This window comes from Hakea prostrata, chromosome 1, assembly GCF_041222555.1.
Source record: "Hakea prostrata isolate BN-2017 chromosome 1, UWA_Hpros_2, whole genome shotgun sequence".
NCBI classification, from domain to species: domain Eukaryota; kingdom Viridiplantae; phylum Streptophyta; class Magnoliopsida; order Proteales; family Proteaceae; genus Hakea; species Hakea prostrata.
The window spans coordinates 10766075-10780533 of NC_142600.1; the positions used below are offsets into that span (position 1 = coordinate 10766075).

The 14459-nt window shown below is 38.8% G+C and overlaps 1 protein-coding gene across 1 annotated transcript; it reads right to left on the minus strand.

Moving 5' to 3' along the window:
• Positions 1 to 5851: 5851 nt before the first annotated feature.
• On the minus strand, positions 5852 to 11858 carry LOC149027414 (tubby-like F-box protein 8). Its single transcript, XM_089162481.1, has 6 exons — positions 11602 to 11858; positions 10723 to 10873; positions 9581 to 10054; positions 9337 to 9424; positions 7201 to 7333; positions 5852 to 6781 (listed from the first exon to the last, which is right to left on the minus strand). The coding sequence occupies exons 3-6, from the start codon at positions 9926 to 9928 to the stop codon at positions 6064 to 6066; spliced, it is 1287 nt and encodes a 428-aa protein (XP_089018607.1). The 5' UTR covers positions 9929 to 10054; positions 10723 to 10873; positions 11602 to 11858; the 3' UTR covers positions 5852 to 6063.
• Between the last annotated feature and the right edge of the window lie 2601 nt (positions 11859 to 14459).

The following is a 14459-nucleotide window of genomic DNA, read 5'->3' on the forward strand; positions in this document are numbered from 1 at the left end:
TTAATCCATGCTAATGCAGCACCAGTGATTCCAGAAACGATGACACGGGTATCAAAAAACAAAATCACCATAAATTACAAAGACCATTCGAGAACAATGTCCAAGGATACATATCCCAATAGTTTTAACTCCAACGTTTTCACCCAACATCAGAACGATTGGACATCAAGAGCAAAGTTAAGACTTGAGACTCGTTGCTGTAGATCCAGAACAAAGTTTTAAAACTGAGACTTGTAGCCGTAGATTCACCAAAAATGACTCGACCGTTCAATATCTAGCATTTTGTAGCAACTGTAATTCAAAAATCCAGTCTCACACAATCAACCCTAAGCGATGCTCCAACTCCAGTTGGAGAACCCCAAGGTCTGAGATCAAGGCCCACCTGCAGACTCAACCTGATCAACTGGTCTAGTGGACCATCGAAAACCCTGCAGAGAACATAAGTTGGAACAGAAAAACTCAAAAGAATAGGAATAATTTTTCAACTGTACGGCTCCAGCATCTGTTGGCCATTCGAACAAAAGTAGACATTCCGGCAACCAAAATACACCTTCCTTATATTCCAATGATTTATTCAAATCGAATTGCCATTGCCACTCTGTGCTGACAAAGTCTTTAAAGGGACACAAAGATAATGAAACCAAGCCCAACTGCATCTGGCCAGGACAAAAAGTTCCCATTAATAGCAACGAAGTGATGCCCAGATGAGCTAGTCCATTCAGATCATAAACGTGGAAAATACCCTAAAAATCATATTCATTAGTGGCATGCATGAAAGGCTACACATGAAACCCAAAATCAGTATATTTTAATAAAAGGAAGGCTCACAGGAGATCAATAAAGCTCAACATGAACCTCAATAGATCGAATGCTATGATTTTAACTGGAAATATTAAACCAAACCAGTAATAACCCAATTAAAGCAAAACAAAAAAGCCCTCAGATCTCATAGCTATAAGTATTCATAGATGGTATAGGCCATTGTTTTCTGTAATGAGCCTCGAGAAGAAAGAGATAAGAGAATGAATGAATGAGGGGAGGGGAGGGGAGGGGAGGGGAGGGGAAAAGAGGGGGGAGCGAAGAGAGAAATGGAAAAGTATAGAAGTAGGGGGAGAGGCTCATGACAAAAACCAAAGCAACCAACTCCTGATAATGAGTTTTCCATCATCGGGCTGACGAACAAGAGTACAATTTCCCAGACCTCACAGACCAGAAGGGACAATATTGAATGGAAAATGGGTAAACCATAACCCTTTGCTGTAATGCAGCAGATTTTATGTACTGCATCCACTTATAGTATCAGTATGCCAAAATATTTAGATCATACACGGCGACAGAAAGTCCAAGCACACAGACAATAAATCCAAAAAGCATCTTTTTCTGAAACTGGTGTAATTCAACCACATAAATAAACGGGGGGAAAATCTCAATTAGAATTCTACATAACTAAATTATGTCAAAATTAAGTTGGAATTAGTCCAATGGTATAACAAAACAGAGTCCCACAGAATTGTTGTTGTCTAAGAAAACTACTCTGAGCTTCACGTAGGATAAGGTATCATAGTAAGATGCAAGGCCCAAACGATGAGAAAATTCACAGGGCAGAAAGAAACAACGAAGAAAGAAGAGACTGAAGAGGAAGCTCAAAAAGAAAATCCACGGAACCATACTTCACAAACATGAGCTTTCCATCACAGGGCAGCTTATGCACAAAGACTAAAGAAATGATGACAATTTGTGCAAAAAGAAATGATGACAATAAAAGGTGTAAAATGAAGTAGCAAATGACATTCCAACCACATTGTTTTGATGTGCTGAGACCATGGGAGTACTCGTATACACATAATTCTTATTACCTGTCAACAAATAAGGGTTGCAGAGATGTTGCAGTCAATGATACTATTATGGGAGGGTAAAGGGAATAATGCTACCATGCAAAGCCCTCAGATCTCATAGCTAATAGACATCATCGATGGCAAAAGCCCCTGGTTTTCATTATGAGTCCGTCCACGCTACAGTAATAAAAAAAAAAGAAAAGAAAAGAAAGAGATGGTGATGGTGGAGGTGACAACGGGAAAGACTCATAATGAAAACCCGGCCAACCACTCTAAACAATAAGTTCTGCATCATCGGGCTTAGGTAGTGAACTCCCAAGGGAATGTTGAGAACCCGCACGCAACCTAATCACTACCATTCAATGCCAAGCGTATGCATTAATCCAAATAAAAACCAGAGATTCTATAGAGATAACATATAATCATACAAATCAAAATGCAGAGAGAAATATAAAGTGGAAACGAACACTGTTTTGGTGGAAGCCCTCAGATCTCATAGCTATTAGGATTCATCGACGGTTCATGACCATGGTTTTCTTCAGGCACCTTCTCTCATCGTCTCCATCATGACGATGATGATGATGATGATGGTGATGATGTTAATAATAATAATAATAATAATAATAATAATAAGAGCAAATTGCATGGCACCCCAAAATGGAGAAGGAAGAGGAAGGATCGAAAAGAAAATCCACGGAACCGTACTCCACAAAATGAGTTTTCCATCATAGGGCAGTTTAGGGTTTGAAAAGCATAAAGATTAAGAAATTAAACCTACAAAAGAGGGAAGGGGAACAAGATAACAGCATAATATCATCCACGGCATTCCAAACAGAAACAGATCAAACACAATGAATGCGACGAAAAGAGACAAGTGACACCATTGCAGCACTGGTAAACCTAACAGCACCTTCTTCGAATCTGAGGCTTCACAAAGCAGCGGAACAAATAAGAAGCACCGCCGCCCTCCACCACACTACCGAAGAGGAAACTTCGAACTCTGATTTAGAGAAGAAAGAACCCTAGGGATCGCATACTCGGACTAAGAACTAAGAAGGCGGATTTAAAAGTAAAAAACCCCAGAGCGATTCAGACTTCAGTAACTGTTATCTGAAGGTGTTATTACCAAAGAACCCTAGAATGTTAACTGCTCAAAGATAAATGTACATCACTCTACCGGTCTAACCGGGCCATGATTTTAAACGGTCGGACGTGATTTCTTAATCCTGCAGTTTAGTTTAGTGCTTTTAAGTTTTAACAACATGCGTAAAGAAGATCGGAGAAGAAAGAGTAAAATATTATGTAAAATGGAGATGATGACACGAACTCTCTCTGCATTTGGTTTGGTCTCTGGAGCTATTACGAATTGCACACCTAATCAGATTAAAACCAGACAAGAATTCCTAGCCAATTGTGACCTGGTCCCTACGGCTACACGTATTGCACACCTAATCCAATCTCATGTTCTTCCAAATCATGAGATCGGTTTCTCTTATTTTATACGCAAGGAACAAAAAGGGTCTGTAGTGGACACCATGGGAATCCCATTGAAACCCCCCATTAAATCATTAAATATCAAGGAATATCCATCCACCTTCCACACCGACCCTTACAGAGGTTAGTGCTCCACAAGCCGCCACCATTAATTTTGGTAGCAAGAGAAGGAGACGACATAAAGTAACAGACACGAGCACATATATATATACATATATAGCTCTGCGATAAGCCATGGCGCCTCCTGAAGTGCAGGCTTTGCACTTTCAGTTCATGCATATGTAGGGCTCCACGACAAGTCATGGCTTCTCTTGAAGTGCAGGCTTTGTGCTTTTGACTTGCATCCACAAAAGTGCTCACTTCTCAACATTCTGTCAATGTCTCTCCTAAGGGACAATTCGTCGTTCTATAACGGGAAAGACGAGATTATGTAATTTTTGTATTGATATGTATATGAATAGTTGGTGTTTAACTGTTAAACTGATCGATTTGCTATTGTAATTTCTGTTTAAACCCTTTTAAGGGTTTCTAGTAATACAATCAATTCTGCAGCAATAATAACTTCTTCTCAAATCTCATCTCCATGTTTGCGACCTTTGGGCAGGGGCTCAGCCCTTCCTTCCTCAACGCTGCTTTATTGGGTTTCTGTACAACGACAGCTTTGCGTGCTAATAGATTGAATCAGCTAGATGTTTGTTTTGCCTCTTCATTTGATCAAGGGCAAAGGTGGGTTGAGATATGTGAGGAGGGTTGTGGAGAATCCTGTGGCGCTTTCAGAATTCCCTTTCTGCTACCTCTGTTCAGCGCAGTTGCAGGCCAACACCTCTCTTTTTTCTTCTTCTTCTTTTTTGGGGTCAAACAGGCAAATATCCATGAAAGACATATTCGTTGTTGGCCATCTAAACCCACAAGTCATAACAGCAGCATCAATTGTCAATTGCTTCCGAACACAGCTCTGGGAATTATACCTGGGACCTGTGAAATAAACAAGGAAAAACTAGTTGTTGCCAACCTGTGATGAATGGTTTGGTGGCTTGGACATCATTCCATTCCTCCCTGCATATGATTCCCTAATCAAGGATTTTGGCTAGGAGCATGGTGGAGTGGCTGAGAGCTCCTTCGTTTCCTTTCCTCTGTGACATCAAATCTAGTTTAAACAATTTTAATTCAGTTTGTATCAAGAAGGTGGAGATATACATTGTGTTCTGTAAGCTCATCATTTCGCTGTATTGACATTTGGGTGGCTTGTCCTCTTCCCCTTTATTTTAGACACTGAAATGGAAAAGTAAAGCTCCTTTTCATTATTAAGGGCTTAAATTATTCGACAAGGACCCTTTAATCCAAGAAAAAGTCTATCTATTTACTTGTTTGTTTTTGTGAGGATCTATGCGTCTGTTTGGTGCTTTGCAGCAAGGGACCCATTGTTCTTTGGAGGGCCAGATAAGAACTCACAAAGGGCCGGCAAGGAGGCACTTTGAGCCAAACCCATTTCAATTATACTGTGTCACAATTACTATCTCCAGAAAGGAGATATAAGAGGATCTCCTGGCATGGACTTACTCCAGAACTGTCCCATTGTTTGTTCTTTTTCAAGTGTCTTCCACTCTGAAGATGGTATAACCTTCCTTCCATCCCAATGTGTACCTGCAGATCTGTCCAGACACACCAACAATTCTTGGGACATTACCATACACTACCATCATGATCTTTTGCTCTTGTAAGCTTCCCTAATTCTGTCGGGCAAACAAAAAAAGCAAAAACTTTTCCTAATTCCTAATTCTCAAGCTCTGGTTCATTGAATTTGACATCAGTATTGAGTCATTTTGTATTAGCAAAGTTACATAACACAACACGAAGAAAATGACGAAAACGCATTCGTGGAAGATAAGAAGAGTTTTACACGGCTCATCCGAACATGACACATACGACTGAGCACTATATGATAGTTTCGCTTTGAAGATGAAAAAGACAGGAACATTATTTTCCCATCCAATCTCAGGTGGAAACCAAAAATTAGGAAGGAGATCAATTTTTTTTTTTTTTTTTTTTTTTTCTTCTTCAGTGTAGCAAAGAATATCAAATTGCCTTCTCCCAAAGATGCCCAGAAAAGGACCAGATACACATCCACGCTTGAATTTTCCTTTTGGGGTAATGATATCCACATATTTTACTAGGAACGTTTACATCAATCTTTGTCACTTTTCGATACCCACTTCTGTTTGAGGTAATATTTATTCATCTTTATCTATCTGCCTCTTTTATATATGAATATTGATGATCCGTTCTGTTTCTTTGTGCAGAGAATCTGAGGGATCAGCATACTACAAATGTGAAGCTATCAGGCTGCCAACACCCAGACATGACTACAACAAAATACCACATTATCCATATATGTAAAAAGAAACTTTACCAAAAAGAAGTACACATATAAAGAAAAGAATGCCAACAAGGGATAAAGAAGTTGACTTCTTGTAGCAGGGTGACAATAGTAAGGCATTAAATAGATACCAATGAGACCAGAATACAACAAACACATAAAAGCTGCCATGAGGATTTCCTTCTAATGTAGGCAATATTTGGGCCGCAACAGACACTGAGTTCTAGAACTAACAAAGAAACAGGGCTTTTGGATACACAATTCTACAACCATACTCCTATCCTCCTATCCTCCTATACCTCCTATATCACCTATACGAAGATAACACAATTACCTGCTATTCTATTTCTTTTTCTCCTATTCACATGCCAACTTTGTGTCGAAGCTGCTCAAGCAGATTGCAAAGGCTTGAAAAGCAGATAGAGGGTAGCGGTAATCCATTGTGAACATGTCCTTGCCAACTTTGCCAAACTGCAGGATGATCTTGTCATGCTCTGATGACGGTGGTGCTGGCTGGGACGGAGTCGGTGCACCAGCTGCAGGCTGTGTCGCAGCAATCAGCTGGAAGTTCTTGACTGAAGCAACTGTTACCCTCCCACGGAAGTTCAAGCACCAACACTGTAACTGCTCGTGCCACCTTGGGGCCTTGTTTCGCAGAATCAATGGCCTCTCCTTGTGATCTTCATCATTGTCATGGGATCCAGCAATGTCCGAGAACCGAGCACTGCTGAACTCGCCAGACTGATCAATGGACTTTGAGAAGGAGATGCTCCCAAATGAGTCCTCGAGAGAACCAGGAGGGAGTAGCTCTGGCTGGCCTGGGACGGTTCCGCCAGCACTAAGAGCTGAGGCAGGGATTGAGTGCATCATGCAATGCATCCGGCGTGGGCCACGAGTGCCCAGCACATTTAGCTCATAAGTAACCTGGGCGATGTTATAGCTCCCAGTTGGGACCTTTGGGGACACTTTCTTGGAGTAGAATCTCCGACTTGTCCGGCCAGGTGGAGAGACATGGGCACCACTATATGGAGGCTGGGTGTCATAAATTATGAATTTTGTGCCAAGGAAATTTGACCTGGAAAAAGTAGCATACTAAATAAGATATCTTAAAGATTCTAGGAACTGAAAAAGAAAGTAAAATGTACCTAACAGAAACTTTCCATAGATGTACGACCTGATAGATTAGGTTACAAAATCCACATTCGAAGAAATCACTATATTCAAGAACAAGAAGCATCGGCAAACCAGACAAAGAAATTCAGATCAAATAGTTCGAGGACGTGTAACAAAATCATTAGTCAATATAAGACCAACGAAGACAGAGGGATTATGGGTCTTTTAAGGCTCCCAACCCTCCACGGCTCCACCCACAACCAAAAGAAAGAAAACCTTAATCATAATAAAAGAAATCTAGATATCATAAAAAATACAGATGTCTACAAATCACATCAAGAAAACAAAGAGACAGATTTGGTAAATTATTTAGTTAGTTACCTCAGCTTCCCAATGTAGGTGCTGCTTGATCTTGATATATTTTCAGCACCCATGGATATAATATATTCTGTGCAAGTAGTTCGGCGATTCCTCTTGGCAGAGAGAAGAAATTTCCCATTTTCCACAAGTAAAGCTGCAGGCAAAGCAAAAATCATGCAGAATTCCTTCAGCAGGGTGCCCAGGAAAAACAAATAGGAAAAGGAATGGTAACATGCAAGTCCAGCAAGGCAGCGCCGTGTGTGCCTGTGCCCAAATACAGCAATCCATAAAATGACCAATGTGCCCACCTTGAAAAGTTGGGAAACACCAAAAAGGCAAAGTGATCATTTGTATGTGCGGCTGTTCTGACTGCAGGTACATGCCGCACAACTGGACAGGATTTCTTTCATTATAGGTACATACAGTACAAGTATTATATTGTACGGATTCACTCGGGCAGTTCATGACTGGTGAATATCAATCCACATGGTTCATGTATTAAATAAAAAATGGCCTAATCATGCATGACAAACGTTTCTTCACTCACTCACCAGTAATAACTCAAGTAAATAAATTAAGATAACATGAAAATGTGATCTCATGGATCAACAGGGGTACTATTGTTCATTTTCATACTCCCGCTACAATCTAACACATGCCATCACTAAAAGACCAGTACAGAGAAAACGAACAAAAACAGATAGACATTATCTCCCATATGAAGCCACTTAAAGACAGACCTAAATTGCACCTACACATGTCACTGTCAGAAATAAATTTCATTCAAAACATAATGTCATTGTCTGATAGTCCAGATAGGCCCTCATGAGAATTTACAGATTATGAAATGCCTATTTAGTCGAATTATGTCCAACTACAGGGTGAAAAATTCCAACTGCATACATGTAACAGAGTCTATGGTCTTAAATTAGGCAAAATGGCAAAATAGGATTTACGCATTCAGAACCTGTAGTTATGAGTCTTATGACAAAGTTCATGGAGTCAATTCCACGGCTAGAGATACACAACAAACTTAGACAAGCCAATATTCCTGTAACCAAGGATTGAAGCTGTATACCGCAAACAGACCTCAGCAGTATGTTGTAACCCATGGAACCTCTGAGGTGGTCCAAAGTGAAAATTAGACACGAGTTTGCTTAGAAACTTGGATTAATTTGGGACTGGCAAGAATCCAAAAAGGCCGGACAAGTGGTTTTCTGTGTAGTTCACAAAGTACAATTAGAAAGGACAACACGATTAACACTCATCTATCCAGCAATTGTCATTGACTCACATTCACTTCACCATTAGTTTGCACTGCATTCTATAATGGAGGTTTTAGGACATCGAAAGGAGCTAATGCATGAAAAGATCCTACTCCAGCAGACATATCATACTCTAAGAAACGCTCAAGCATCGACAATCAATGACCATCTCAACCTAATAGTTGAAACATTCAACTAATGACGCTGACTAGAAACAAAGAATGCAGGTTCATATGTACAAGGGATTTACAACAATATTAGCATATTAATCTTCTCCTTATACACCAAAAGCAGGTATTTGCTTGTCTCTTACTTAATTGGGATAACCTGTGGAGCTAATTTATATATTCGCAATCAAAAAAATTCAAAGTCCTCCATTTTAGAGATAAAACAGTCGCATGTCACACAAAATCATTCAAGCCTTAACAGAGGAAATTTACTGTCTCAAATGTTGCATTATATCCACATCCCATAATTATGTAGGGGCATTTTTGTCTACTCGTGAATTTTGACAATACAAGGGACATCCAAACTGGTTACCTAAAAATAAGTACCAAATAGAAACATCATTTAAGGAAATTGAAAAGAAAAAAAAGGGGAGATTTAAAACCACCATCAGATGTTAAGTAGAAGCACATAAAAGTAACAGTGCAGCAATCATTGGGCGTTAAAACACTTGGAAAATTAGAGCCAATTTTACATGATTGCAAGAAGTATCTTCAACAATCAGCAGCAAAAAGTACCAAATGTTAATAAGAAATAACATGCAACAACTGGTAACTTTCAGTTTAGAAGATGGTTGATCTAACAGCAATTGCAGTGAGCAGCTAACTCTGTATAAACTTCACAAACTGCAAACTGGTGCCAACCAAATACCAATGAAAAAACTTACCAGGACTAAGACACAGAAAAAGGTGGTACGTTAAGTTGGCTTTGTCCCGCTTGATGAAGCACTGAATGGTCCCATCACGAGACCCGGGCTGTAAAATTTCAGCAAGGTAGAATTTAGATGCAGCATTTTCATTATCATTAGAATAATTCTAGAACACAAATGTCATTATAACAATATCTAACAAGCCACAAACAGCATATTTCATTCAAAGTTGGGAATGAACATCCAGAGGAAAAGAAGTCACCTGTTTTAGGGAGACAGGAAAGGTAAGTGTTCCAGAGAACTCAGGACTCATAACAATCTCTTTGCACATCTCTCTCCAGGACCTGCAAACTGCAGCACACGCAACAACATGCTTGCGTGATGGCCAGGTGCTCTCACTGGCCTCCAGCCTCTTAATCACATCGCGGAGCAGTTCTGGAGGAAGGCTAGCCCATCGACTATGCTGGATTACAACAGGCTGCTCATGCAATTCATGGACTGAACTCTGAGATTTTCCCCTATGATGACCTGAAAGCCTAACCTCAAAACTCCGCCTGGATAAACTACCAAAACTGTCCCTTACATCACGGACTATGCTTCGGAACGACATTTACGGGCAAAAATGAAAAGCAGTTGCACAGTCAAAATAAATATCTCCTCCAAAAGCTTTCGCATGTGTTATCTTCAACCCACAGGGCGGATGAGGATCACGCTTTCAACCACCATGGCAGAATAACTGCAAGAAGAACAAGACATTCCACATACCTTAGCAAACAAGAAACAAAAGGGCGGGAAGAAATGGTAGAAAAAGCACAAAGCAAAACAGAGATAAAGAGATTCCCTGGAAAAGGAAACTTCACATGGGCATCAAAGTAGCCGAAAATACCAATCTTTTGATCGACACAATTTCTTAAGTTCTTTTAAATCTTCTACGGCGACCCAAATTACCATTCAAAACTCCCCCGGGGGAAAATTTACACCGACTCCTAATCGAACCCCATATGAGAAAAGGATAAAATCAAACGACTAAACAGAAAGGAGAAACAATAAGGCTTTAAGCTACTTAGATACAGGGACAAAATAATTCTAGCACAGCAAGAGTTAAAAGATCCAAAAAAGGGGGGAGATGAACTTCACTAAGAAGAGAAAATCACTTGCAACCCTAAGATTCCCTAAAAACAAGGAGACGTTATACTGTTTGTCTCAACAAGCACATCCACGATCACTTAATCAAGAGGAAACCCACAGAAATTACTTGGAAGTTTTGGGAAAATCATGGCATAATCAGCAAGTGAACAGTATCATAACCTCATCGGAAAGGATCCGCGAACCTAGATATCAGAGGTTTTAAGTTTGAAACAAAACTGAGTGCGGACCTGTAAACTGGGGTTATGAAAGACTAACCTGCTATCGGATAATGAGTGTTCAGGAGGTAAAATGTACGCAAAAGCCAGAGAGTGAAGCTCAAAAGCCGTTCAAAACACAGTTGTTTTGGACATGTAAACCAAAGCCCTCATAGATCTGTCAGATACATGTATATAACGCTGTGGAAGATCTGCAACCACAAAACGAAAACTTAGAGACCAAACAGCACAGCGTTAAACAACAGTAGCAATATCTAGTCTTCCGTCCATGGTACCTAACCAGTTACGACGAAGAATAATGAAACAAATCAAGACTTTTATCCACAATCACTATTCTGAAACAAAGAAAGCGGTACCCGTTCTGGGAAAAGAAGAAAAAAAAATTCAGTCAACCCGCATTTGGAGAAGTAAACACAGGAACCCAACCTTCAACAGGTACAGAACACTGCTGATACCAAATACTTGCAAAAACCACGAAATAAAGCTAAAAACACCAAAATCCTCAGAAAATAATTTAACCATTCTAGTTACAGACCTCATTCGTGCCCTGAAACTAAGAAATCTCCCAGAACATCCTCATTTTTACGGAACCCACCAAAAAAGTGACTCCAATTCACTTCAAATTTCTGGAAATTTTCACCGACCAGTCCCCCGCAAAACAAGAACTCAAAGGAACAAGAAAAACAAAACACTGAATACAAACCAAAAGAACAAGCAAACAAGACAAATCTCTGTGAAAAAGAACTCCGGCAAGGCTGACATCTTAACGTCAGAAACCCAGATCATAAGAGGAAAAAAACAAAAGATAATAAACCCAAAAACTAGTTTATCTGAACATTCTCCCGCCGGGTCATAGATCAGATCCTTCCCCAGATCCCCAATCCACTCGAGGAACTTGTAATATATTGCTGTTCCTTACCATTCAAATAGATTCCATTAAGACAAAACTCGAGAATAAATTATCCCTTCTTCAAAGGGATTTTTGAATGTTCTGTTACGGCGAAATTTGCAGAAAGCAGCTCCAGTTCACCACCAAGAAGAACGAGTCAATTTACTCCGCTGTGACTCGGACGACTGATCCGGGACTCTGGTTCACATTCTTCGTCTAGCTTTATTTAGATGTCTTCGTTCGGTTTGGACTTCTGGAGGGACGCCATAGCCCCGGGCGTACGCTAGAGGAACTTACCAAGAAACAAACACGACGAGGCGCACGTTATCGTATTTTGACTTTGATCCGACGGCTGAGGATTAATCGGAAAGAGCGAAGCTGTTTCCTGCGTTCTTTTTTCGTTTTTGGTAGAAGTGTCTCCTCCGTTCATGTGTGGAAAATAATGACACGCGCACGCTCCCATTACGAAAGTCTCGTCATTCGTCTTATAAATTATAATGACAATAATGCCCACAGTTCGTATCCAATTTGCCGAATCTATCCCGAAGCCATTTTTACCCTTTAATTTTCTTGAGGTTTTGCCAAATTATAAAACAAATAGAGCAAATTGTTTACACTCCAAAATAAATACTTTAAAGCACACCCCACTTTATGTTTAAAAAACACCAATACCCTAGTTCATTAAACACACTGGTTCATTCTGTTAGTGAAACTATTAACCCACTATTTAATTTTTTTTAATTCCATCACTCGGCTCTCCACTGCTTCACCCTCTCCACCTTCAGCTCTGACAGCGCCAACGGCCGCTGACACCATTACCGCCTCCTTCACTTGCTGAATCAGGAAGATGGAATTCATCTTCTCACTTCAGTGTACTTTCTTTCTTTCTTTCTTTTTTTTTTTTTTTTAGGAAACTTCTATATTTTAAGTTCTAAAAGATTATGGTTATCATACCAATTGTTTTTCCACTTCCATCAACACTAGAAGGGCAGTGATTCTTCACTTTCTTTAATCCTTATTCGTTGGTCTTCCAACAATGGTGTGATTTCTTCAAGTCTCACTTCTCTCATATTTAAAAATAATTGACTAAAGAAAACCACATATTGTTCATAACAATACCAGATTCAATCAGTACAACAAAGCTAAGATAGACTTAGGGAAGAAAAGCTCCTGACGAACACGGTTGTAATGAAATCCGAAATGGGTTATCCTACAACATGTGTTGGTCCTATCTCGATTCAGCTTTTAACTTTGGCTTCTCTAATCTGTTTTTCTTTCTTTTCTTTTCTTTTTTCCAACATTTTGATGGCTTTGGTCTGAATGTAAATCAATCATTCCAGAATTTACTAGCCACCCTTGGGCTTGGGCTCAATTATTAGCGAGGTGGGATTTAAGGTTCAGCAACATTTTGATGGCTTTGGTCTGAATGTAAATCAATCATTCCAGCAATTTTACTAGCCGACCCAGTTGCAGGGGTTGAGTCTTGGGCTTGGGCGATGCTACAGTTACTAAAGCAGAGGTGGGATTTAAGGTTCAGCCTCTAAAGCTTCTTCCTCCTCATTTCTCTAACTACTCTTTTCTCTGGTTTCCGTTTTCTCTTTCTAACTCTGTTCATCAGGAATTCTGTTACTTTTGTAGCGCAAGATTGAAAAATAGAGAGGAATTGTAGAATGGGCATAATTGTACTTTTATATTTGGACACTAACCTTTCTAATAGAACAGGAGTTAGGTGTTTTTTAAACTTAAATTGGGGTGTTCATGCTTTAAGGCCTCAATTTTGGGGTGCCAGTTCAATTTGCTCAAATAAATATAATAACTCTACATTTCACATATCTTGTAACTTAAATTGAAATATAATTTTGAAAAGTAATTCATATTAAGTTTATAGGATTCATTACTTTAAATATAGTTTTTTTTATTATTTTTTAAAGTTCCTTGTGGATGATAACCAATGAGGTTGGGATGAGTACCTTAGACTAAAATATTACTTGTGGTTGAGTATTATAATGTATTCGACATTTATCAAGAGATTTTCTCCAACAAAAAGAGCCAAATATAAGAACTTATAAATCCTAATGTGCATAAGTAGCTTTGGATCCTCTTCTCTTTGAATCAATGTGTGTGCATTAATTTTCTTTGTTGACCTCTATTGAAAGAATATCTAACTCAAATTAAGTGTTAACACAAAGTACATGAATCATATTCTACACTGCACTTTTATTCGGTAAACCTTATCCTTAACTCTTCTCAAATTGTTGATGATGTGATGAAGCCATTGAAAATTGTCATCTCCACTACCTTGTATAATATTCTTGGCTTGTCTATATCATTTTTCCTTGAAGGATTCCACTATCAAATCTACTATGTTAATGTAATCTTAGTGTTAATTAAGTGAAGGTTATTATATAAACATAAATTATTTGTTTATTTTCAAATTGATAGCAAAGGTTGATGTATCGTTACATTGATTTGCTACCAATATATATTGTATAATCAATTTTCCCCTCAACTTGACAAACCTACATGTTGATGCATGTACGAAACTTGCTTTTTTGGTTAAAAAATAAGATAATATTCTCTTGTAGTATAAGATAACATTGTATCTTTGTTTTTATTGGTTGGTTATATATATATATATATATTTTTTTTTATTTTTTATTTTTTTTTCCTTTGATTAAAGAATTGTATTTTTTTAATATATGGATAAGATTATTTATTTGATTATTTGTTTTACTATTCTATGACGTATCTTGCAAGTAGGCATATGTCTTTTGCCATCCAAGTGGTATTCAGTGATCACCTTCTATCATATGTGGACGTTTTGTCATAAAAGAAAACTAATAATCCAAAGAGTTCAAGTCATTCTCAATGCTTGATTAATTAACATT

Coding starts and splice junctions, on each gene's coding strand:
- LOC149027414 (XM_089162481.1), bottom strand. CDS start 9,928: ATGTCGTTCCGAAGCATAGTCCGTGATGTAAGGGACAGTTTTGGTAGT. Junction 7,334..9,336: donor TTTTCTGTGTCTTAGTCCTG/GTAAGTTTTTTC, acceptor CTTTGCCTGCAG/CTTTACTTGTGGAAAATGGG. Junction 6,782..7,200: donor ACCTACATTGGGAAGCTGAG/GTAACTAACTAA, acceptor TACTTTTTCCAG/GTCAAATTTCCTTGGCACAA.